General features: G+C 43.7%; 1 protein-coding gene across 3 annotated transcripts in view; it reads left to right on the top strand.

Annotated features, from left to right (window-relative positions):
- Positions 1–27,181, top strand: part of SPNS1 (sphingolipid transporter 1 (putative)) — a 1,475,635-nt gene that overhangs the window by 479,318 nt on the left and 969,136 nt on the right. For all 3 annotated transcript variants that reach the window (XM_044075481.1, XM_044075480.1, XM_044075482.1), the window contains one exon: positions 15,881–16,017. In XM_044075481.1, coding sequence (XP_043931416.1) covers positions 15,881–16,017 — 137 coding nt within the window. The remainder of the gene's footprint in view (positions 1–15,880; positions 16,018–27,181) is intronic.

Raw genomic sequence — 27,181 nt, forward strand, 5'->3', positions numbered from 1 at the left:
CCCGGGGGGACGTTTCGGGACCAATGTTTTCGGTTCCGAGCCTCCCTCTCAGTGCGTTGGCTGCGGGGGTTCCATCTACTGTCGTGGCTCCGGGGGTTGGACCTTCCCAGGACTCTGGCAGTCCGGCCTTCAGAGCTATGAGGAGTGCTTTGGCCAAATCATCTTTGGCTACCTCCACGGTATCACCGGCACCTTCCCTAGGCACGGAGACTGGGTCTTTTGTAGTTCCCCTGTCGCTAGACAGCAGAGCCCCGGGGCCTGAGGTCACCCCCAGTGGGGTTTCCCCTCCTCCTGGGGGTCCCTCTGAAGCGTCTTCAGAGGAACCCCCAAGGAAGAGATCGTGCAAGAAGAAGCACGTCGACTCCCCCAATGAGTCTCTCATGTCGGACACCGATCTTGATGATGCAGAGGGGTCCCCCAAGTCATCCTCAGATGATGTCTCCTTTGCAGACATCCTAGAAGTCCTCAAGCAACGAGGCGGCTGGAATTCCAAACCCCCTTCCGCTGATGAGTTGGCGTTCCTCAAGGCCTTCGGGGCTCAGCCCTCCACCTCCTGGGTGTCTCCGCCCTTCGACGAGCTCCTAGATTTGATTTGTCGAAGGGCGTGGGAACACCCAGACTCTGTGGAACCAGTGCCTACTCGCCCAAATAAATTCTTGTCTGCACCCCCGGAGAAGGAATTTCTGACTAAAGGTGTGGCTGTAGATGCCCTGGTGGTGGCATCTGCTACCAAACAAGATGTGGCAGAGGCTTCGACGTCCGTCCATCCTCCTAATAAGGAGTCTAGGAGCATGGACCGGTACGGGAAGCGCACCCTTAGTTCAGCTGCCTTTACTTTAAGGTCCCTGAACTATTTGGCACACTTCACCAGACTGCAGAGGGATCTGGTCAAGGAGCTCTCAGATTCCCTCTCGGGTAACCTACCTGAGCAGCTGGCCCAGACGGTTAGCTCTCAGTTGTCGACCCTGTCATCAATATCTAACTCGTCCATGAGGCTCATTTTGTATGCAGCCGAGGGGCGAGTAGAGCGGCAGTAGGTGTTGCTCACGGAGGCAAGCCTGGCTCCGTCTATGTCATTCATCGGAGGCCTTTAAGTCTTCTTTGCCGACGCCTTTGACGGGTCCTCTTTGTTTGGACCCAAGGTAAAAGACACACTGACCCGCTGTGAGCAAGAGGGAAAGACTTTGACTGCCGTAGGGGCACGATTTTCCACTCTCTTTCGGCCTTATCCCAAGGCTAAAAGAGGAGGGAAAATGTGGTTCCGCAAATCCCAGAAGCCTTATCCCTCACAGCAGGATGATCCCCCTTCTAGAGGCAGAGGAGGGGGAAATTTTTCTGGAAGACGCCGTCCCAGAGGCGGCAGAGGCCCCCGCAACACTGGAGACCGCGAGTCCTTTCGTGGTTCTTCAGCCTTCCACAATCCCTGAAGGATTGCCCGACTGTGCAGCTCCGGAGCCAGTCGGGGGTCGTTTTTCGAGGCACCTAAAAGCCTGGGAAGGTATCACTCAGGACCGATGGGTGCTTCGAATTATCACCGGGGGTTACGCCATCCCCTTTTCTTACTCCCCACCTCCGTCCAAGAAAATCCCGGACCCGCCACCCAGTCAACGGGAAATTGCAGCCTTAGAAGTCTCAAAGCTGCTTCAAAAAGGAGTCATCCAACCCCGCAGACCAGATTGGATTAAGGACTTACTCAAGATTCTTTTGGTGCCAAAAAAGACTGGGGACTTGAGGCCCATTTTGGATCTCAGCATTCTAAATCGTTCAGTCAAAAAGTCCAAGTTCCGAATGGTCACCTTACAATCCATTCTCCCACTGCTGGAGAAAGGAGTTTGGATGTGCTCCATAGATCTCAAGGACGCCTATTACCACATCCTGGTAGATCAGGCGTCCAGGAGACATTTGCGCTTCAGCCTGGGAGACAGTCATTTTCAGTTCCAGGCTGCCCTTTGGTCTCACCACAGCCCCCAGGGTGTTCACCAAATGTTTGGCGGTCGTGACTGCTCACCTGAGGAGTCTAGGATTCCAGGTGTTTCCGTATCTGGACGACTGGCTCCTAACTGCCACCTCCAGGCATCTACTATTGCAGAACCTACAAGCCACAATATCACTAGGCACTTCCCTTGGAATTACCTTCAATTGGCCAAAGTCTGTGTTGCTGCCATCTCAGCGCATAAGATTCATTGGAGTCGAGATAGACTCAAACCGAATGCAGGTCTATCTTCCTACAGAAAGGATACAAACCATACAGGGTCAAGTCCGAGCCTTGCTTCTCAGATCCAAAGCTCCAGCCAGGATGGTCCTGCAGCTATTGGGATCTATGTCGTCCACTGTTCTTCTAGTCCCCTTAGCAAGATTGCATATGAGAATTCTCCAGTGGCTTCTTTCGACACAGTGGTCCTTTCAGGATCTCCCTCTCAGTCACCTCATACGGATCACGGAAACATGCAAACGGGACCTTCGCTGGTGGCTGGTGCCCTCCAATCTGGATCAGGGATGACCCTTTGTTCCACCTCCTCCTGTGGCCACTTTGACTACGGACGCCTCCCAGATGGGGGGGGGGGGGGCATTCCCTGGGCAGGTCAGTCCAAGGCAAATGGCATTCAGAAGAGAGTCTTCTTCATATCAGCATTTTGGAAATGAGGGCGGTACTTCTGTCTCTACAAGCCCTCCACGATTACCTCCCTCAGGGCGTAATTGCCGTTCACTCCGACAACATGTCAGTGGTATGGTTTCTGAACAAGCAGGGAGGGACCAGATCCTACCCTCTTTGCAGAGGGGCCATGAGAGTTTGGAAATGGGCAGTGGCGACCAGACGTTTTCTGATAGCAACTCATATCCCTGGCAAATCCAACGTGATAGCCGACAGACTGAGCAGAACTATCCTCTCTCCTCACGAGTGGTCTCAGAACAATGCAGTGACAATTCAGATCTTCAGCAGATGGGGAACTCCTTGTTGCGACCTCTTCACAACCCCGCTGAATGCGAAGTGCAGAAAGTTGTTCTCCCTCACTCCAGCTCTGGGGGAGAGTCCTATGGACGCATTAGCCCATCCTTGGCCCACCGGCTTGCTTTACGCCTTTCCCTCAGTTCTGCTCCTTCCCAGAGTGATCCAAAAGGCGTCTCACTTGGGGAGCAAAATGATCTTAGTTGCCCCTTACTGGCCTCGTCAGGTATGGTTCCCCTATCTTCGGAAATATGCACTGGACGGTCCATGGTTCCTGGATCAGATTCCAGACCTTTTAATTCATCAGTCGGGACATCTCCACCAGTCTCTTCACACTTTGAAGTTAACAGCTTGGCTCCTCCTCTTCCGACTATAGTCAGGAATCATACCTTAGACCCGGAAGTCATACATATCTTATCATCGGCCCACAAGTCTGCCACTAAGAAATTGTATACTAGCAAATGGAAGAGATTTGCTATTTGGGCTCAACTCCGAGGTCTGGATCCCATCACTATTCCTGTATCTGAAGTCCTGAAATTTCTAACTTCCCTATTCAATCAAGGTTCTTCAGTCTCTACCATCAAGGTCCAATTGGCAGCTATTTCCAATTTTCATGAATCTATAAACCCACCTTTAATGAGCAACAGATTGTGTAAAACCTTCATGAAAGGTGCTGCGCTTTTACGACCTCCGATTTCTCATCCTGCTCCTCCGTGGGATCTCGATGTGGTATTACGTGCCTTAACCTCCTCCCCCTTCGAACCAGCAGCAACATGTGATTTGCAATTTCTATCTTGGAAAACTGCCTTTCTGGTCATGGTTACTTCTGCCAGAAGGGTTTCAGAGCTTCAAGCTCTATCTGTAAAGCCACCGTACCTGGTTTTTCACAAAGATAGAGTATCCCTCAGGCCTAATCCATCCTTTGTCCCTAAAGTTTGTTCCAGTTTTTGCCTGCAACAGTTATTAGAACTTACAGTTTTCTTTCCAAAGTACTCAAACAAAGCGGAATACATCTTCCATACATTGGATGTTCACAGGCAATTGCATTTTTATTTAGACAGGACCCAACAAACAAGGAAAACAGATCAATTGTTTGTGTCCTTTTCAGATAATAAATTGGGCAAAGCCGTCACAAAGGTCACTATTGCCAAATGGATCAGGGACTGTATTAGTCAAGCTTATTCCTCTTCTAATAAAGAGCTTACAACCTCTGTCAAAGCTCACTCTACAGGAGCTATGGCTACTTCAATAGCGTTCCATTCTAAGCTTGCCATTAGTGACATTTGTGCTGTGGCTACGTGGTCTTCCCCGCACACTTTCATTTCCCACTACAAATTGGATGTGGCATCTCGGGGGCGAGCTTCATTTGGTTCCACAGTGCTCAGGAGTGTTTTCCAGTGAGCCACCCAGGATTTAGGTGCTAGGGACGCTGTCCCATCAGTACAGAATGTAGGCGAGGTAGGATCACATAACATCTTTTAGTTATGTACTCACCATAACTTTAGATGTTTGGGATCCATCTACTACATTCTAATAACTCACCCTCCTTCCGCCTGCCTTGGAGATCAGAAGAGATCGGACGGTCCGAATTCTATTGTTTCATCTTGAAACATCTGGCAATGTTATATAAACAAGTTATGTGTGTGTGCATGAATGCGGACAAACAAGATCTGGGGGATTAGTGGTGGTGCATCCTGGGATAGAAAATAGCTCAGCCAATAAGAGGCTTCGCTCTATAGCATAGCGTGCCGAGTCGGAGCCGAGGATCGGCTCCGAGCCCATCAGTACAGAATGTAGGCGAGATGGATCCCAAACATCTAAAGTTATGGTGAGTACATAACTAAAAGTTGTCTACCCTTGGTTCCATTGTCAACTCGTCCATGAGGCTCATATCTTATGCAGCCGAAGGGGCGAGTAGGGCAGCTAGCTCAGGTGTAGCTCTCAGAAGGCAAGCCTGGATGTGCCTGTGTCATTTTGCGGAGGCCTTTAAGTCTTCCTTCACTGATGCCCCCTTTGATGGGTCCTCTCTTTTCGGGACCAAAGTGAAAGACACCCTCACCAGATGCGAACAGGAGGGAAAGACACTATCTGCCGTAGGGGCCCATTTCTCTCTCCCTTCTAGGCCTTACCCCAAGGTTCAGAGAGGGTGGAAAATGTGGTTCAAGAAGTCTCAGAGGCCTTTCCCTACAACTCAAGGTGAGTCCCCCTTCAGACGCAGAGGCGGGAGAAATTATTCTGGAAGACGCCGTCCTAGAGGCAGAGGAGGCTCCCACAACTCAGGAGTCCGCGATTCCTTTTGCGGATCTTCCTTCCAGCATTCCTGAGGTATTGCCTGACTGTGTTTTTCCGGAGCCAGTCGGGGGCCGAATTTCGTTGCATCCGGAAGCCTGGGAAAGCATCACCCATGATCGTTGGGTGCTTCGAATAGTTACCGGAGGTTACGCTATTCCCTTTGTATCCACACCCCCTCCAGTCAGGAGAATCCCGGGCATCCCACCCAGTCACCGGGATCAAGCATCACTAGAAGGTACAAAGCTGCTAGAAAAAGGAGTCATCCAATCAGTCCCCTCAGACCATATCGGATCAGGAACTTACTCAAGACTCTTTTTGGTGCTGAAAAGAACAGGGGACCTGAGACCCATTCTGAATCTCAGTTGACTGAATCACTACATTCTGAAGTCCAAGTTCCGAATGGTCAGTTTTCAGTCCATTTTTCCATTGCTGGAAAAAGGAGTATGGATGTGCTCCATCGATCTCAAGGATGCCTACTACCACATCAAGATGGACAAGGCATCCAGGAGTCACTTACGCTTCCGGCTGGGAGCTAGTCACTTCCAGTTTCGTGCCCTGCCCTTTGGTCTCACCACAGCCCCCAGGGTGTTCACCAAGTGTTTGGCAGTGGTAACAGCTCACCTGAGACGTCAGGGATTCCAGGTGTTTCCGTATCTGGATGACTGGCTTCTCTCCGCCCCCACCAGGCATCTGCTCGTTCAAGCCAGGGAGACTACCATAGCACTGTGTCAACAATTAGGAATTACTTTAAACTGGGAAAAGTCTGCCTTGCTGCCCTCACAGTGTGTTGTTTTTATAGGCACAGAGCTAGACTCTATTCAGATGTGAGCCTTTCTGCCACAAGCGAGAATAAGGGTGCTGTAGTCTTAGATCCACGCACTGTTGCCCCTCGAAAGAGTTCAAGCCAGGTTAGTTCTCCAGCTTTTGGGTTCCATGGCCACCACCATCATGCTGGTGCCTCTGGCCAGGTTACATATGCGGATTCTGCGATGGCTCCTTTCCGCCCAATGGTCATTTCAGAAACTTCCGCTTTCCCACTTGATACTTCTCACGGAACGGTGCAAACAGGACCTCCGTGGGTGGCTACATTCTGCCTATCTGGACAAAGGGAGAGCTTTATTCCTATGTCTCCAGTGGCCACGGTGACCACGGACTCCTCCCAGATGGGGTGGGGGGGCATTATCTTGGCAGGACGTTCCAAGGCACGTGGCAAGATCACGAGGTACATCTGCACATCAGTGTTCTGGAGATGAGAGCGGTGTTTCTAGTGTTGCGAACACTCCAAGACTCTCTACCTCTGGGAACGATTGCGATTCACTCGGACAGCATGTCTGTAGTATGGTACCTGAACAAGCAAGGGGGAACCAAGTCTTATCCCCTCTGCAGAGAGGCCATGCGAGTGTGGCATTGGGCAGTATCTTCCCAACGGTTCTTAGTGGCAACGCACATTCTGGGAAAGTCCAACGTGATAGCGGACAGGCTGAGTAGAGCTATTCTGATGCCTTACGAGTGATCCCTAAACAACCGAGTGGTGGTTCAGATTTTCAACAGGTGGGGTCAGCCTTGCTGTGATCTCTTTGCCAGTCCCCTCAATGCCAAATGCAGCGAGTACTTCACACTGAACCCCCCCCCACAGGGGGAATCACCCAGGGACGCTCTAGTCCATGATTGGCCTCCCGGTCTGGTCTACGCTTTCCCTCCGTTTCCTCTGTTACCAAGAGTGATTCAGAAAGCCATATCCTTGGGAAGCAGGATGATTCTTATTGCTCCACATTGGCCTCGACAAGTATGGTTCCCTTTTCTTCAGAAATATGCAGTGGACGGTCCTCGGAGGACTCTGGACCCAGTGCCAGACCTCCTGACTCACATGTCAGGGCAGCTCCATCCATCCTTGCGAACTCTCAGGCTGACAGCCTGGCTACTCCACTTCAGACGGCATTCTTTTTCACCGGAGGTGGTACACATCTTGTCTTTATCTCATAAGTCTTCTACCAGAAAAATTTATTCCAGCAAATGGAAGAGATTCTCCATTTGGGCTCAGGCCCAAGGTTTGGACTCCTTCACAGCCCCAATTCCATCGGTTTTAGATTTTTTAGCCATGCTTTTCTGTCAGGGCCCTGCACCCGTTACCATTAAAGTGCAATTGGCTGCAATCTCCAATTTCCATATATCTTACGAGCCCTCTCTTATGGGCCATAACCTCTGCAAGGCCTTCTTGAAAGGCGCTTGGCTACTTTGCCCTCCTGTGTCAGAGCCTGTCATGCCATGGGACCTAAACCTTGTGCTACAAGCCATCAATTCACCACCCTTTGAACCAGCTGCCACCTGTGAACTGAAATTTTTATCTTGGAAAACGGCATTTCTAATAGCCATTACATCTGCCAGAAGAGTATCAGAACTTCAAGCTCTGTCCAGTAAACCTCCATATTTGACCTTTCATAAAGACAGAGTTTCACTGAGACTTAACCCATCCTTCCTTCCAAAGGTGTCATCCACTGTTAATCTCCATCAATCTATCGAGTTACCAGTGTTCTTTCCAAATTTTTCCAATAAAGCAGAGTTCAGGTTCCATCAGTTGGATGTGCACAGGCAATTGAGGTTCTATTTACACAGGACTAAACAGGATAGGAAGTCTGATCAACTGTTTGTGTCCTTTTCAGAGAACAGAGCAGGTTGCCCTGTTTCCAAGTACACAATTTCTAAATGGATTAAAGATTGTATTTCCTTCATCTACTCAGTGGCAGGCAGAAGTCTACCTTTTCCCGTCAGAGCTCACTCTACCAGGGCAATGTCTACATCGATAGCTTTCCATTCCAGGCTTTCACTGGATGATATTTGTGCTGCAGCCACCTGGGCCTCTCCTCACACCTTTATCACTCATTACAAGCTGGATGTGGCTTCTAGGGGTTGGGCTTCCTTTGGTTCCATGATTCTCAGGAGTATCTTTCTATGAGCCTCCCAGGATAGAGGTGCTGGGGACGCTGTCCCGTGAGTAAAGAATGGAGGCGAGATAGGACCACATAACATCAGTTAGTTATGTACTCACCATAACGATCAATGTATGTGGTCCATCTCGCCTACATTCTTATGTACCCTCCCACCTGCCCCCTTCCTAGAGGATTTGGAGGAATATTGGCTCTGTGAACCCTTCAAGGTCAGTTGCTTTTTTTTTCTTTGACTGGAATTCCTTCCAGTGTTGGTCATGTATGGGTTATGATTGGTATGGTTGCAAACAAGATCTGGTGCTAGGGCGAGGTGCATCTTGGGATAGCCCAGCCAATTAGAGACTTCGTGCTAGAAAAATAGTTGGCCGAGTCGGAGCCAATTCTCGGCTCCGAACCCATGAGTAAAGAATGTAGGCGAGATGGACCACATACATCGATTGTTATGGTGAGTACATAACTAACTGTTTTAAAGAGTGTCTTTTTAAGAATATTTTTATGATAGCATTTCATGAATATTTATGAGTTCAAGGAGGTCCTTTTTAGTAGGTGTGATGGGATTGGTTTATTTCTTAATTAATGCTCTTGCAGAATGTACTTGAGTGTTTTTATGGATTTGCTCTTATCTGATGAAGTTGAGAAGGTTATTAATGAAAACGCTTATCTGTTTGTTATTTTAGTTTAATAAAAAGTGTTTTTACCACTCCTAAAGTGTTTTGCGGCCATTTACTACAAGGATTTACTTGAGTTGCTGAAGTATGTGGTTCCAGGAGTGCTGACTTTGTTTTTCTACAGTTTGTGGACTTTTGTGCTTTTTTTGGTAGGTTCTATAAGGTACCGGAGGGTTGTCAATAAGTGTCCTTCTGCTGATCCTGCTGTGGTGTCTCTCTATTCTGTCAAACCTTCCAAACTCTAGCCCTCTTCCAGATGTTTGCCTTCTGATAAGGATAGTAGAACAGTGGAGAGGTTTGGTAAGAAGGTTTTACACTGCTTCTGCTTTGGCCTTTAGGGCTATTAATTATCAGACCCACATGATCAGGTAAGCTCTGGTATTGAATGCTCAGGCTTGTCAGGTTATTCTGATCTCACTGATTCTGAAAGCAAATCTTCTGTCATATCTATTTTAGGTTCTGCTTCTCAAGTGGCTCACAACTCTGTCAGATGTACCTATGATGCTGTTGATGCCTCTTCCAGGGCCATGGCCTTTGGGTCAGTCATGAAGGGTCATTCTTGGCTTAATCTCCAGTCATTGCCTGAGGACATTAAGGCCAAGCTGTTGGATGCTCTTTGGATAATAAACATATTTTTTGGATTGCAGCTGCTGACCTGTTTAAGTCTCTTCAAGAGAAAGGCAAAGCCTTGCAGGACCTTAAATATATTTTCGTCTATCCTGTCCCTAAGTTCCAGAGGAATTATCCTTTTAGATTTACTTTTGTCAGCAGGTCCCACCATGATTCTAAAGACAGGAATAGTGGCAGGAAAACCTTCTCTGACGTTTGTGGCCCAAAAGCCTCTTTTATGTGATAAGTCTGCTTCTCTGACAGTTTGCTCCCTCCTTCTCTTAGACCAGGTTCCTTTGTCCCTTCGGCTTGCCTTTTGTCTTCCAAATTGGCATCTCATCTCTTCAGACTCTTGGGTTCTTTCTGTAATCTGTCAGGGTTAATTCATGGTGTGAAAGTCTCTCCTTTCTTTCTCAACCTCTTCTAGAGCAACTTCCTCATTTCCCGTAGGTACTAGGGTCCCTGGTGAGCTAAGGCGCCATTTAACCTGTTCCCCCTTCCCAAGTAGAAAGAGTTTTTATTTTAAGATTATCCTGGTTCCTCAAAAAGTAGGGCACTTGGAGACCTATTCTGGATCTCTCCCTGCTCAACACCTTTTTCAGCATCCCCTCTTTTCAGATGCTTACTCTTCAAACCCCATTTCCTCTTTTACTACCCCAGGCTTTTTTGGTGTGTTTGGATCTGAAGGATGCTTACATTCATATATGTATTCACCCTCTTTTCAGGAAGTTTTTATGTTTCTTTATTTCTTCCTTTCATTTTCAGTTCTCTGTTTTGCCCTTTGGCCTGTCTACTGCCCTAAGGGTATTCACAAAATGCATAGCTCCTGTGATTGCTTTCTGCAGGCTCCAAGGCATTCAGAGTTCACTTTATCTGGATGACCTGTTGCTTTAAGCACTTCCTCCTAGTTACCTGTTAAAGGATCTGGAATTCATCATCTCTCACCTTCAAAGTTTGGGGTTCACTATCAACTTCCAGAAGTCCGACCTAACTCCCTCTCAGGAACATGTGTATCTGGGATGCAAAAGTCAGACAGTGTGAATGTTGGCCTGTCTTCCACCTCCAAAACTTTTGTCATTGACAGCATTCTTTCAGTCTCGTCTTCCTTTTACTTCCATTCCAACAGAAAGTTTTTTCAGGTCCTAGGATTCATGGCCTCTTCTATTCCACTGCTTCACTGGCACCTCAGGTTGGTTTGGCTGCAGAATTGCCACTCTCTGGATTTCAGTGTACCTTTCTTTCCTTGTCTAAAGAAGGAATTTGAGTGGTGGTTTCAACAGTTTGTTTTCAACCCAGGATTTCTCTTTTATCCTTCAGTCCCTTCTGAAGAACTGTTCATTAATGCCTCAGACATTAGATGGGGGCTTATTTTGGTCACTTGAAAGTTCAGGGTCTCTGCCACACCTCCCCCATCAGAAATCAAGCCATATCAACATCAAAAAGATGAGAGCTCTGATTCTGGCTATTCAGGCTTTTCACCCCATGTTCTCTCCAGGCCCATTGAAGGCGTACACAGACAACCCTACAGTGATGTGGTATGTCAACAAGTAGGGGGGCACGAAATCTTACCTTTCAGTAGGATTGCTCTTCAGGCTTGGGAGGTGTCTCTCAGTTATCAGTTAACTCTTCAGGCAGTTTACGTTCCTTCAGAGCGCAAGCTAGTGACAGATTCTCTGAGTAGGTCCACGAATAGATGCTTCACAGAGACACGTTTCTAGACATTGTCCATCGGTGAGGTATTCCTCAGTTAGATCTTTTTGTCTCCTCTCTGAACAGGCGGCTCCATTTCTTCTCTTCCAGAGTACCATGCCATCTGGTATGGAAGATGGATGCTATTTCCTTTCCTTGGAAGGGGATCTTTTTTTATGCTTTCCCTCCTCTTCCTCTACTTCCAAGAGTCCTGCAGAAGGTTCAGGTCGACTCCCCAAAAATCTTGCTACTGACTCCCTTTTGACCAAGATAGCACTGGTTCACCTCTTAATGCATCTGGCCAGGGGCAATCACCGCAAGTTACCTCCCTGGTTGGACCTTCCTCACATAGGACAAGGGGTCTCTCATACATCTTCATTTGTCTACTATTCAACTGACATTGTGGTTAAGGCTTTGATCTGTTTAATACACCTCTTTTCTGAGGATGTGCTAAGGGTTTTACAGGAGGCAAGGAAACCCTCAACAAGAAAATCTTGTATGTCCAAATGGAAAAAAAATTCTCTGGTGCTGTGCTTGTAACCAGAACCCTTTTTCAGTGGGGGTCCCCTCTTATCTATGTGAGTTGCTGCAGCCTGGCTTGGCCTATTTTTCTGCGAAGATCCATTTGTCAGCTGTTTGTTTGTCTGCTCTTTGATCCTCCCTTGGCTTCTCATTTTGAGCTCAAACAATTTCTTAGAGGCATCCTGCCTCTTAGATTTCCAAGGAAACCTATTCCTACTCCTTGGGATCTTAATTTTGTTTTGGAAGAATTGACTCGGGCACCTTTTGAGCCTGCAAATTCTGCTTCTTTGCAACATTGTACGTGGAAACCTGTTTTGTTGCTGGCTCTTACTTCTGTTCGGAGGGTTTCTGAGCTCCATGCCGTTATGGCCATTCCTCCTTTCTTGTTTTTTCACAGGGTCAGGGTGTTCTATCATACTAATCCTTTTATGCTCAAGGTAGTAAATGAGTTCTCCTTGAATCAGTCAGTACAAGTCTCTTCCTTTTTCCCTTCTCTTCAGTCCGCTAGTGAGATGATTTTGCATACCATGAATTTATACAGACAGCTTGGGTACTGTTTGGATAAAACTAAGGCCATTTGTAAGTCTGACCACTTTACTTTTTACTTTCATCCTCCTTATTTCCTCCTGGGTATCTCAAGCAATTTCTTTTTGTTATTCTTTGCATGGCAAATCTTTGTCTACTTCTGTTAGAACTCATTCCACTAGGGCTGTTGCCTCTTGTGGTGCTTTCGTCAAGTGGTTGGACACCATTGCATCCTTGAAGCTAATACTTGGTCTTCAGTGCATACCTTTTCTAAGCATTATAAGTTTGATATGGTTTCTAGGGCAAGAGCAGGTTTTGCTAGAACCATTTTGTATGGGTTTGTTGAGGACTGTTCTCGGCCTTCCACCTCCCATTTTGATTTTTGAGCTTATTTTACTCTCCCTATTATAAAGAATACTGTAATGGTGATACAGAAGGAAATAGTACAGTTGTGTATAATATTACCATAACAGTAGATATTCTTCTCGTCACTGTTGCAGTATTCTCTCCCTCCCTCTAAGCCTCTCTTGTTTGTTTTGGTTTTTGTTTTGGATTCCCTTCTGGCTGAGGGTCTCCCTTTTTTCCTGCATTTTATCCGTCTGGATTTGCATGAACTCCTTTGTCCTGTGGAGACTGTTCTCTACTGGGGCAGTTCAGTTATGGGTAATTGTGTCCATATGTCACTTTATGCTCTACATTCTGTGTGGGGAGCATATGTGTGACATATGGCACATACAAGATTATAAGACTTTGGTATACTGGCCAAACGTCAGGCTGCCCTGGGCGGGAGATCCCTATAGTAAAGAATACTGCAACAGTGAAGAGAACATCATCTACTGTTATGGTAATATTTGTACAAAAGTACTTTCACATGCCTACATTTCTTTGAGGTGCAAGAAGAAGCCTTGAAACCCATGTAAAATCACATGCCGGTGCAGGGAAGGCATGTAGACTTCACACAGAAGACAGTTCAGATAGGAGCCAAGCCACAGAAGTAAGCAGTTTCATCAGTAGGATGGGTTGCCATTTGCAAAGGATACTTCTTATTGATAAGAGACCAAGGGTTGTCCTTACTTAATTACCACTTGATGAGTCATAGCTGCTTTTCTGCACATTCACGCACTACCTGCATCGTATTCTATTCTGCACTTTCAAGTTGAATGCTTTGTATTCCAGGGCCACTGTCAGGAGAAACTTTGAAACAGGGTCGGAGCTTGTCCCCCACAGTTATTACAGCTGAGCTTTCTCTCCTAGAAGTCCCAGTGATGCTGCAAAAAAGAGTGGGTTGTGGGAATTCAAAAGACCGTTTTTGTGAAGCTAGATATGCAAGAATCATGTACAGAAACTCATGCATTGGTTAATATGTTCATACTTTAGACCTAAGTGTAAGGAAGTGATCCAAAGTTTGCATTGCAGGATGGAGCTGGCCTGGATTCAGCTCACTGCCCTTAAGGATAATTAGGGAGTGGAAAATATTGAACAAATCATAAGATACAGGCTTCACGCACGAAAGGATAAGGAGAGCACAAGTGAGTTGCTTTACTAGTCAACTTGATTTCTCTTCTTAGAATCAGCCTTTACTGAATATTATGTATACTGAGTCCTTAACTGTGATTTTCACTAGTGGACATCATCCAGTAGTGGTCATAACATGGCTGCACAGAGAAGTCTAATACAAGGCAGTGAAATAGGTTGTTCAGTGAAATGACGACTTGTGATAAGTAACATACAGAGAAGGATGGTGAAGCCCTGGTGCACACTTCATGGGAAAAGCAGAAATAGGATGTGAAAAAGTTGCATACTGGCACTGACTGCCAAGGCAAAGCAGTCATTGATGGTCTGTATGTCCAGCTGAGTAGCCAGGAACAGACAAGTGCCAGAGTTCAAGACTGTCCTGTGAGAGAGTTCTGGTTTGATTGAGACCTGTAGTTTCACAGTTGCTCTAGTCATTAAGTAGATACAGTTGAACCAAAGCACTGACATAAAAGCCAAAGAAAATGAGATGTTTATGGTAAAAAGATGAACAGGGACTTAAAAGAATACATCAAACTGCACTGGTTAGCAATAGAAAAAGTCAGCCAAACTAAGATGAGGTAATGCATTAATAAAATGTATACAGACTTTCCTGTATTTAAGCTACATGTATCCATAGATGCAGTCATGGCAGTCACCTGAAAATGAGGCATGTGATGGGAGGAAACTGCAACAGAGGCAAGTAGATCAGGTTGTAATGACTTGAAGTTTTTCACAGAGGGCTCTTAAGGGGTTTGATCAGAACCTAATTAAGGACTGCTTAACTATATCCTGGACAGGTGGGTGAGTAGCCACCACAGGAATTAAGATTACACTGCTTTTTGCTGAGAAAACACCTTAGTTCTTATGTACACACCTGGGTTCTGTAGACTTGCTGAGACATGGGAAGAAAAAAAAGAGATGCTATGAGGTAGCTACTGAGCAGAATTTAGTAACTAGTCATCCAGTCAGTACTTCAGAATCAGAAAGGATAAAAGAAGACGCCATGTTAATAAGTAATTTGTTTGAATTAAGCTGAGAAAGGTTAGCAGAAAAACAAGCTCAGCATGTAGAGACATATTACAGTATTCAGTAAAAACATTGCATCACTGCTGAACTCTTGCTACATTTCCGCCTGCATTAGATACTTCTCATAGGTAGATACAAGCAGCACTGATCATTGAAGAACAGACTAATGACCTCTAGCACCTTAGAACCAAAAAGTAAATCAGAAATGTGATCTGTGTGTACAGAAGATGATGGATTTAAACAATGTACCATATTACCCCTCTCAAGAAGGGAACACTCTGTAGAGCTTTTTCCCATCATTCATAGTTTTAACCCCCTATTCCTGCTGGCAATCAGTCTGCCGCCACTACCCAATTTTTCTGCTATCCCTAAGGTTAGAGCAGTCTATAGCATGCTGGTCACACAGGCAACCATGAAGAGCGTTTCTGCTATGGCCCTAACCCTGCCCCTGGTGACTTGCAAGGGCACCCATATTACTGCATGGGCATTGTATGTTGCCCCCTCTGGCATGTGCATGTTGCCACACATGCCCTGTGAGGGCCACCAATATCTACTCGGGATTGCCAAGCCCATGCCCCCCCGGTCTCATATCCATTGGTGTCATGCATGCATGGGAGTAAATTTGTCAACCAGGGCCACCAAATCACTTTCCTAGGATGGGTGAACTGGTGTAAGCTGCTCACTTTGGTCTCCCCTACCTGAGTCTTCCAGTGCCTAAGTCACTAGTAGAACATTGGTCATGTGAGCTGTAGTCATGGCTTTAACCCTATGTATCACTGAGCAGGCAAAACACTGTAGTGATTGTTTAAAAACAGCATTTAATGTTTCAGAAGTGTATGTGGAGGGATTTTTATTTGATAAGCTTAACCGCCTGTCTTTACAACAATTGTGTAAATGTGCTAGCATGTAGCAAGTAGAGTTCCTGAAGACCATCAATGTCTTTTGTTTCTGAAATATTGTAATTGGTTCCAGTAGTGAAGTCATTGCAAATTTCTCCGTTTCAGTACAAGTATGCATTAGTTGTGTTATGGTAGATGTATGAACAAAATCTTGTCTTACATAGGTGTTCAGTCTTGTATTCAGAATTAGCTGTTTTCTTAACTGACTCGTGCTTTGCACTGACTTTGTCTCCCTTCTTTTAGTCTTCATATGCAGTTACATGGTTTTGGCACCCGTCTTTGGTTACCTAGGAGACCGCTACAACAGGAAGTACATTATGTGCTGTGGGATATTTTTTTGGTCTGCTGTCACCTTGGGCAGCTCATTTGTTCCTAAAGAGGTAAGGCAAAAAGCACTATTTTGTTTATTTTATTAAAACAGAACTTTACTAGATAAATTTTGATTCAGTAATCTGCTGTTAAGGACAGCTTTTGCTGCACATAAGAGCTGTAGAGCAATGCTGTCAGATATTACAGTCATAAGAAAACTAGCTGGGTGCTAACAGTTGCTGTTTTTTCAGCATCACCTCCTGCATATAGAAAAGTGGTTCCCTGTTTTCCCCAGTTCTTTCAGGGCATCATCTCATGCAAATGAAATCTTCATATCAGCATTTTTTCCCAGTCTTTATTTCTTTTAATGTCCCATTTTCCATTCTTCATTGTAGATGTTTGCAGCCTTCAGTGATTTTTTTTGTTTGCTTCTTTTTGTTCCTCTGCAAGACAATAGCTTTTGTAACCAGTGCACTTGTTTCAGATGAAGAATGTAAAGCATACTTATCATTCTATCCCTTCCACATTCATCCAGTTTGTGCATCAATCTCCAAAGCCAAACCCACATGTGCAGATAGTCTCTCTAAGTCTGTCTCATGGTATACGTGTTTTTCTTTCTTTGACACTGACAGATGACTAGTTTGTTTGTAGACATCTCATAAAGCTATTTTCTAGAATCCAAACCACAAATGTATTTTTTTTAATATTCCCCCTTATCATCCTTGTACTGTGGTTGGCAGCTACTCAACCCCAAATATGGGTATTATAATGACATGGGGGAGGCTTTTGACCTCTAATTTCAGTGTTCTCAATGACATAATTGATAAACACCCATTTCACCATTTGTCCAAGTCCTAGAAATAGGACAGTTGTGTTCTTTCTTAATTTTTTCAGGTAAAATAGTTTTTCTTTACAAGCAATGCCCAGTCCCCATATTGTAGTCATCCAGTGTCACAAGTTTGGAAATAAAGAACTAGATTTCATTTTTTATTTTTAGCAGTGAACATAACTATCTACTGTCTTCTGCACTTTCTTACCAAATCACTACAGCCCCATCTCTTAGTGCTTACAATACAAAGCTTTCAGGTTCACCAACTTCCTTTGGCAGAAGGTTCGTCTTCACTCACTGGAAGCCAGTTTCATCTTGAACAGATGGACAGTTTGCAAACGGTAACAATTTACTCATCTCTTAACATCTCCGGGTCCATATTTTTAACAATTCATCTTTGAGATAACAGTTAGTGAACCAAACTACTGTCATTATGCATGTCCGTCATTAAAGTCGATTTCACAGGGTGCCTGTGAAATGATTCTTCAGTCTTCCTTTCAGATTGAACTATACAGTAACTGTCAGAATTCATGATATGGACTTCCTAAGATCAGATTAGTGTAGCATAGAAAGAAATATGCCTCAGAGTTCCAGGAACTAGGGTCAGTCCTGACTTCCAGCCACTTCTTTGTGTGGAGTTTGCATGTTTCCTCTTGTCTATCTGGTTTTCTTCAGGTACTCCAGTTTCCTCCACTTTCCATTAACGTGTAGGTTGATTCGTTTTTGTATATGTATGTGTGTTTTTTCGTATTTAACCTTTCCCTTGCAGCTTAGGTGATGATCGGAAAGGGTTTACAGAATAGCCCAGTAATCTACGCATCAATATAAATAAAGATGCATGTATGTTAAATATGAGGCAAAATTATTTACGATGTGGAATCAACCAGTGTTTAGTTTAGAAGTAGCCTTATAACTTGTCTAGTTTCCATTATTTTGACATCAAATGTTAGTTATAGTCCTTTTTAAGAATGTGATGTTGCTTTGTACACTTGCATTTATTTATTTTTTCCACCCTGTAAGAGTTGTCAGTTACTGCAAAGAAAAATAAATCACCTGTGGTAATTGAGAAGTTTAGTACTTCTGTTTAGAAGGTATGTTCTTAAGAACAGCATGCTGAAAAATAACGACTGGAATGCAAGTGTTGTAAATTCTCAATATAATACGCTTATGCATCATTTAGGGAATACACTGTTGGACCATTTGTAGTAGTCAGTATTTTGATCTTAAATTTACAGCTGTGCTGTGTTTTTACAACTCATTATAACATGACATTTGTCATATTCCAGAGTAAAACCTATTTTAATCAAATCTATTTTTATTTGATTTGGGATAAAATTAATTGAATGCACAAGCATGAAGAACTTGTAGCATCATAGTTTAATAACAACATCAGCAAACTTAAAGCATAGTGGTATTTACATTGGTGTCAGTTCTTTCCTTTGTTAAAAACAAGTCAGGCATGTAATACAAATAAATGCAGAAGCTGTATACTTGGGTTCAGGCACCTAGGCAGTGAGACATTTCCCTGTGGTACATTTGACTGGGGACACATGGCTGAAGTGACAGTCAGCTGCAGAGATATATGGCTGTTTGCAAATTCCCTGTAGGCAAAGAGAAGAATGTGTTGCCATGCCCACAACTTCAATAACAAAATGCACAGGGGGAAAATAATGTCCATGGTCCCCAAGAGAACATGAGACAGCAGGCAATATGGCAGGCATCAGCAGCAGGCTGACCAGAGGCCATGTCAGTGGCAGTACAAATGCAGCGCACAATGGGCAGTGCCTTTATAATCAGTGTGTGCGGACACTTACCCCCTTTATAGTGTCTAGGGAACATTACCTAAAATGCATACTGGAGCATAAAAGTGACTACTATCCCGCAGGATTTCCTCCATGATGTAGCACACTTTTACATGTTGTAGTTACATAAGTATGGACTGTACTTTGAGTACAACACTCATTACTTCTTCTGCCTCCATGCACTTGCTTATTAAAGCTGTGGCAATGGCAGTGTGTGCTTCTCTTTGCCCACAGGGAATTTGTAAACAGCCATATTTCTCTGCAGCTGAATGTCACTTCAGCCATGTGTCCCCAGTCAAATATACCACAAGGAAATGTCTCGCTTTCATGACAGCAGTGATATAGCTAGTCATACTTTTTGAGGTGCTTGTAAATTTCAGGATATCATTAGTGTTCTGTCAGAATGAGGAAGAAGGTCCTTCTTTCAGGCAGGTTTCCAATTTTGAAATTGCTTCTTAAATTTGTACCAGAAGTTTATATGAATGTAAATATTTTTGATCAGCAGCCACACCTTTAGTAAAGTTTATTTCGAGAGATGTAATATAATATTTTTGAGGTGCAGTTGAGGTATCTGTTAAGACCAAATAGCCTTTATTGGGCATTGAGGTATTATTGGTTAGATTGGCCTGCTGCTATGGCAGTTTTTCTTTGATGGTGACTTAACTTTATTTTCAAAAAGCTTATAGCTTTTCTTCCATTTTGGAAATAAGTGATTGCTAACCCTGCCTAAGAGATAAATTGTGGATGTCAGTACCATATGGTTAGCTGTCCGTATGAGGGTCCCACAAGAAGTATTTCATTCTTTTACTTAAACTTTACAGTATTAAAAAGTCACTTATCAAAAGGTATATATTTTCTACATACATTTTTACTAAACTAATTTATGGAAATACTGTATTATTCATCTTGTTGGACTATACTTGATACACAATTGGATGTATCCCCTTTATGGAAAGATCTTTGGAAGAATGGGTCTTGGTACATTTCCTTTCAGAAATGTTTTATACTCTGTTCATGGTTTATTACAGTATGCGTGTGTGTGTGTGTGTGTGTGTGTGTGTGTGTGTATATCTATCTATATATATATATATATATATATATATATATGTATATGTATATATGTATATGTATATATGTATATGTATATATATATATAGATATATAAAATGTGCGTGTGTGTCTCTAAAAACGTTTCTTTCTTCCCCACCATGTCTGCTGCATCGGCACATTTTTCCACTTGGACCTTTTTAGGCTCAGATTGGGGTTACAAGAGTAATAAAACATTGATGCATATGTTGATGCATATAATTTACAGAAATTCTTTGCAAAGACAGTGTAGATAAGAGAAACCCAGCACAGTCTTCATATGCACTGTAGTTGTTTACAAAATGTACAAAGTAATAGAAGTTGTAGTTGGATGTATACATTGAGTGTAGTTCAGAGGGAGGGAAGGAGGGAGGAAGAGAGGGTGGGTGAAGGCTATAGTAAATGGATGAGAGGCTGAAGTGTACAATAGTAGGGAGAAGGATAGAAGGGATGAGAAGAGGAGTTAGTAAAGAAAGTAGTTAAGATGTTTGAGAAAAAATTTGACCGATTGTTGGGTGGCAGATGGCTTATTCAAGAAGGGAGTTAAGGAAGTGTTGTAGCTTGATTATTTATGGTAGGAAGTTAGAGAGAAAGGTGCTGCATGCATGTGGATGCCTAGTTGTTAGGTGTGGAATCATTTACATATTTTGGAATTGTGCTCCCCACCACTGTACAACATAAAACTATAATTTTAGATATTGTCTTGAACAGAGGCAGTGTGTATTTTGCTGCTATGCATAACCTCTAACATGTTACTTACAGTCATCAGATCAGGTACATGAAAGAAAGTTGGCTTAATGTAGTGTTTACCTCCTGAAGATCAGTGCTTCTTCATGTTGTGCTTGTACCACTTCTTGAAAAAAGAGTACAGGTTTCCAGCAGCTACTCAGTCTTTCTTTCCCCACCCTTAGCTGATTTCCTCTTGTCTGATACCACTCAGTCAGGCTGTCAGCAGCATAAGGCAGTAGAGGCCAGACATTTGACTAAATTCACATTACAGTCACTAGATATGTGCATGGAAACATGTCCCACTGACAAATGCTTATGTTTACCTCAGCGTAAGTCAAGTCACTGTAAATGGAAGTTGTTTTTGAATAGGTTTTGCAGTTTTCTTTTTTCCTGGTTTCATTCTTTACCTTTGGCTGTAGCCTGTCCTACTGACTTCTTATCTCCCACTACAAATGATGTATGTAAACAGGCAACAGAGAACCTTGTCACTTGTTTTTATAGACTCCTACTTATGCATTCTCTTTGCAGAGCTGTTTGTTGTTTTACTTCTGAGCAAGCAGATACTCCTGCAGGACTCCAGCTGTGATAAGTACTGTTATTAACTTCAGATTTAAATTTGGAAGGTTCATTGCATAAGTAACTTGGTGTTTTCTCTTGTGGTTTCCCCTGCTTGGCACAGTTCGCACATTTCTGTCATTCCTACTGACTAGGTACATGCTTCTTTGGCAAGTGCATTTTGCTCAAAAGACTAGGTGAGCCCAGTTCTGTCTGTTTCCTTTGTATTAATTGCACATTTTGTGTTTTGATGTCATTAGTCAGCCGTACAAAGTGTCCTTGTCTGATAACTTACAATCTTGAAAGTGCTTCATTTGTCAGATAACTAGCCAAGACCTGCCACTTACTTTGTCTTTATTACCTGCGAAGAAGCATGATGTAAAGCATTGATACATGTGCCAACATTTCTACCACCCACAGTAGACAAAGGGAAAAATCACAGCTTTCATCATTTTTTTGAAGGTGGTGACTGATGAGCATGACCAGAGCAGGGACTGGCAGGTTAGACCCTCAAAATCCTAGGTGGGTTAGCTGTAATGTTTCTAAATCTTTAGATCTGATGTCAGTTTTCATTCATTCCTCAACCATTGGGTTTGGACCTGAACCTCAGAGCCAACTCTGCTGTTACTATAGCTCATGGCCAACTGAAACTCTTGTGCTCTTCCATACCCATAATGCACCAACCTCTAAAATACCTTGGATCTCATTTGCTGCTTTCACGTATAATTGTGGTCAACTTTCTCTCGAGCATATTAAGAGATAAGTGAATTTTTCCTTAATACTTTCCTTTCAATTTTCTGCTTTAAGTACATATACTTGTGTATTATTTTACCATTGCTGGTATTTTTCTGTAAGCCTTAAAGCCCTTTATCATCTAACTTTCCTTTTTACACATTCATGTATTTTTCAGTACCATTGTAGGTACTTGTTTATCCTTTTTCCTCTTCCTTACCCTTTAAAAAATAATCTATCTTCTTCACTGTTAAACATTTTTAGGATGTCTGAAAAGGGATTTAAAAAGTGTAAAAAATGCAGCCATAAGCTGCCTTATTCTGACGCCCATGACCTTTGCATCTACTGCTTGGGCCCAGAACACCTTAATGTGCATTGTGAAGTATGTCAGAGTTTTAATCCATGAGCTGTAGTGGACAGGAAAAAAAAATATTAAAAGGTCTACTTCCAACTTCGTTTTCAGAAGCCATTTATGGGGCTCATTCCCCCTAAAATAGCTTCCAAGTATTCCAAAAAAGTCCCCAAAAAGTCAGGTTCTTTAACCCCATCTTCTATGGAGACTCTTCTCAAAAAATCCAAATAGGTTCTGAAGTCATTCTGCTCCTAGACGTCCTCAACATCTCCTAAAGTGCCTTAAGATCAGAGTACTTTGGCTCTGAAGATTCTTCCTCTGGTCTGATACTCCCCAATTATAGACTCTGTTCCTTCTAGAGTTCCATCTCCTTTCCTTCGCTTCATTGAGAGACTGTGATCCAAGTCGCCATCTTTTCCCTTATCTCATTCTTCAAGGAGTCTGACTGAAATTGACATGGATAGAATGATGAAGTTTCTCTCTGCGCAGATACAGATGAGAGTTCTCCCAGCTGCAACCCCCTTGGGTCAGGAAGCCTTAACCAGCTTTACCCCTCCAATACTGGCTCCTTCGATCCGACACTTTGTTTTGAAGTTCTTGGATCTGAGTTTGCTGAGACCATCTGGTTCAGATCCAAGAGTACTGGTGTCCTCTGATCTGAAGGTTTCTCTGAGTACCTCGGCTTAGATGAGTTCAGAGCGGAGTGTCTCTCGGAACCAAAGCATCCCAGTGAAAATCGAGGTATTGGAGTCCACTCCAAAGTTTTCAGAGCCATCTCTGCCCCTCAGACCCTTGGCCCAGGACATTTCAGCTCTGGCCTCTGCCTCAGGTGGATTACCTTCGGGGCAGACAGAGCCGATAGGACAGAAGCATGGCTTCTTGGCTCCATCGACTTCTTTCTCCCTGGGATGTATGCCTTCAAGGCAGTGGAGAGAGTTTTCTCTTGTTTAGCAGGATGGATGGTCTCTCCCCTCTTGGATCTTCCTTCAACTTCCCATGTGTATGTGTGCCAAGAGCCTCGACATTTGACTGCACAGGGACCGCAAGTTCAACTCCTCCAGGCTACCCAGCAGGGTATTACCCTGTCTTCTGACACTTCCCCTAAACATCCCACAGAGGAAGTACCCTGGAAGAGAAAGTGCAGAAGGAGGCATTTAGATTCTCCTTAGGAATCTGTCATGGGAGACACAGATTTTGACAAAGGGGAAGGATCCCCCAGATCACCACCTGAAGATGTCTCATATGGAGACATTCTGGAATGGGGTGGTTGGTCCTCCCAAAATCCTTCCCTGGAGGAATCCGTGTTTCTGGAGGCATTTGGATCTGGGCTGTCTACCTTCTGGGTAACTCTGCCCACTGATGAGCTCATTGATTTGATCTCTCAGCAGACTTGGAAGAAACCTGATGTGGTTGATTCTGACACCTGTGATAGGAAGGGAACACTGGAGCAAGGAAGTACCAGTAGATGCCATAGTTATGACTGCGGCCATGAAGAAGGAACTTGTGGAAGAGAGTTCCACTATCCATCCCCCTAATAGAGAGCCCAGGGCTTTGGACAGGTTCATGAAGCATGTCTGTGCTTCAATGACCTTTACTCTTAGGTCAATGAATTACCTGGCACATTTCACAAGGTTACAAAGAGATTTGAGTAAGGAATTGTCAAATACTCTTTCAGGGACCATTGCTGCAGATGCTCAAGCTTCTGTCGCCTTGCAGTTAGCAACCCTTCAGTCCATCTCAAATTTGTCCATGAGACTTCTCTGTTGCAGCTGAGAGTACCTCAGGGGTGAAAGGTTAAGGCATTTCAATAAGGAGACATTCCTGGATGCATTTGTGTGATTTTGCAGAACCCTTCAAGTCTTCTTTCTGTGCTCCCTTTGATAGATCTTTCTTGTTTGACCTCAAAGTGAATGACAGACACTGCAGGTGCAAGAAGGATGGAAAGACACACTCTGTTGTAGAAGTACATTTTTGACCCCCCCCCCCCAAAAAAAAAAAAGAACCTCTTCTAGGAACCAATGAGAGGGATGAAAGATGTGGTTCAAAAAATCTCATGGTCCTTTCCAAGATCCACTTGGAGATGATTCCTGGAGAGGTGGTGGGGAATGAAGGGGTGGATGCAGAAGTGGCCTGTAAAACCAGAGATCTGGAGACACTTTCTCAGATAGGCCATACCAGTACTCCTGAAAGGAGACTGGATTGTTCCCCTTTGGAGGCAATTGGGGGTCTGCAGCAGAGAGCCTGGGTAGATATCACAAAACACACTAGTGCAGAGAATTATTTCCAGAGGTTATATAATTCTCATTTCCCTTCCAACTTACTCATGATTCCTTTTCATGCCAAAGAAAACAGGGGACTGGAGACCAATTCTGGAATCTTACCAACTTGAACAAGTCAGTTCGACACTCAAAATTTGGGGTGGTCATGGTTCAGTCCATCATGCTGTTTCTAGTCAAGGACAATTGGATGTACTTGTGAGATCTTCAAAATATGTACTATCACATAAAAATTAACAGGTGGTCAAGAAGGTTCCAGCTGGGAGACAGTCATTTCCAGTTCAGAGACCTGTCTCACCACAGCCCCTGGGCTGTTCACCAAATGCATATAAGTTGTGGCAGCTCACTTGAGACTGCAGGGATTCCTGGTGTTTCTGTATTTAGATGACTGTCTGATTACCGCTATGAACAGGCATCTACTCTTAATAGCAAGAGAACTGGTACTCTAAACTTGCTCCCTTCTGGGAATCACAATAAGCTACAACAAATTTCAGTTGCATCCATCTCAAACACTGGAATTCATAGGAGCACATTTTAGTACATTGTCTGCAATAGCTTCACTTCCCCTAGAGTACAGACATTAAGATTCCAGGTCACAAAAATTATTTACAACACCAAAATTTCAGCCTGATTAATTCTTTAAGCTTTGTTGTCAATGTCAGCAGCCATAATTCTTGTTCCCCTGCCAAGATACCATATGAAAATTCTTCAGAGGATGCTAGCATTCCAGTGGTCAAGTCTTTATCAAAGGATGTCAGCTGAAATAAGGATAATACAGTCATGTAAGAAGTACCTTTGGTGGATAAGGTCAGACCCAGCTGTCCATTCATTCTCGCTCAACTCAAAGTCATAGTGACCACAGACGCATCCCATATTTGGTGTGAGGGCACTTCCTAGGGAAAACCGTACAAAGCTCTTGATCCCCCAAAGAGGCCAATTTGCATATAAATATTCAGGAGATGAGACTGTTGCTTTTAGCATTGCAAGCCTTTCAGGATGCTGTATCTTGGGAACAGTTGCAGTCCAAATGGACAATATGTCAGTAGTTTGGTACATTAAGAAGCACGGAGGAACCAGGCCTTATCCCTTGTGTCGAGAAGCCGTCAGAGCATGGCAAATGGCACTGTCATTCAGCTGCTTTCTGATAGCAGTGCACATTCTGAAGAAGTCCGATGTGATAGCAGACAAATTGAGCAGGTCCATTATTCTACCTCACTAGTGGTCTCTCAAAAAATAAAAAGTAACTGAGGCGATTTTCCATCAGTGGGGCCAGCCTTGCTGCAATCTTTTTGTGTCTCCCTAAACAACAAGAAGTGCAGCAACTTTTTTGCCCTAATCCTCCTTATGTCAGAATCACTGCTGCACGATTGGCCTTCCAGTCTTCTCTAAGCTTATCCACCAACCCCATTGATTCCCAGATTCTTACAGAAAGCTGCAAGGTTGAAGAGCAGACTCATCCACATTGCACCTTACTAGCTTTGACATGTATGGCTCCCCTTCCTTTGGCCTCATCTTCTTTACCCATCTTGGATTTTGGATCCTGTTCTAGACGTACTGCCTCACCCGACAGGCATGATTCACTTCGACATCTCAAACCTCAAACTAACAGTGTGGTTTCTCCACTTCCACTAATAGCCAGACAACATGTGCTCTCGTCCTCTGTCCATCATGTACTGTTGTCTTCCTATAAAGTTTCCATTAGGAGAATCTACAAGAGTAAGTGGAAGAGGTTTGTTTGTTAGGCGCAACAAAAACATATCAATCCCTTTTCAGCCCCCTTCAAACCAGCTTGAAAATGTGATCTTAAATTTTTGATGAAGACCTTAATTCTAGTGGCTATTACCTCTGCCAAGAGAATTTTCAGAACTTTAAGCATTATCCTCTAAACCTCCTTACTTGACTTTCTATAAGGATAGGATGACATTAAGAACCAACTGTTCCTTCCTAAGGTGTTGTCAGAATTCATTATCAATCAGTCTATTAACCTGCCCATTTTCTTCACAAAATTTGAAAACAAAGGTGAGTACATGTTACATTTGCTGGGATGTTCATAGAAAATTGCATTTCTACTTGCACAGAACAAAAGACATTAGAAAATCTGATCAGTTATTTATATCCTTTGCAGATAACAAATTGGGCAAATCTTTTGTAAAGGTAACATTGGCAAGGTGGATTATGGACTGCATAGCCTTTGTCTGTAGTATATCTGCCATTTCATTACCAAAACCTTTAAGAGCTCATGCTACAAGATCTATGGCATCCTCGCCATTTTTTTTATCCAGCCATTCCATGGCTGACATGTGCAGCTGCTACTTGGGCTAATCCTAATGCTTTTATTACTCATTACAAGTTGGATCTGGTCTCAAGGGGAAGAGCAGCCTTTGGTTCAACCATGCCCAGGAACATCCTTCCTTAGAGTCCACCCAGGATATCCAGTAGCTGGGGAATCTGTCCCAGTGGTTGAGGAATGAATGAAAATTGACAATATCAGATAAAGGTTGTACTTACCATAATGTTCCATCTGTGTTGTCCATTTTCATAATTTCTTAACTTTCCACCCACCAACCCCAACCTTTGTCATCATGGACTTATGGAAGAATGAAATGCAATTAAGACACCACTGTATCTTGTATGGAGTTTCAGATACTAGTTTCTGAACATTATTCAAATATGTAGTATTTGTCATCTAGCAAACAAGATCTGAGGTATGTTCCGGGTTGATGCATTATGGGTAGGGAAGAGCTTGTGAGTTTCAGTTGGCCATGAGCTATAGTAATGGCAGAGTCAGATCCAAGGTTCGGATACAAACCCAATGGTTGAGGACGAATGAAAATGGACAACACTGATGGAACGCTATGGTAAGTACATAACTTT

The sequence above is a fragment of the Protopterus annectens genome, chromosome 6.part1 (assembly GCF_019279795.1).
Source record: "Protopterus annectens isolate FY-2018-M chromosome 6.part1, PAN1.0, whole genome shotgun sequence".
Taxonomy (NCBI): Eukaryota; Metazoa; Chordata; order Ceratodontiformes; family Protopteridae; genus Protopterus; species Protopterus annectens.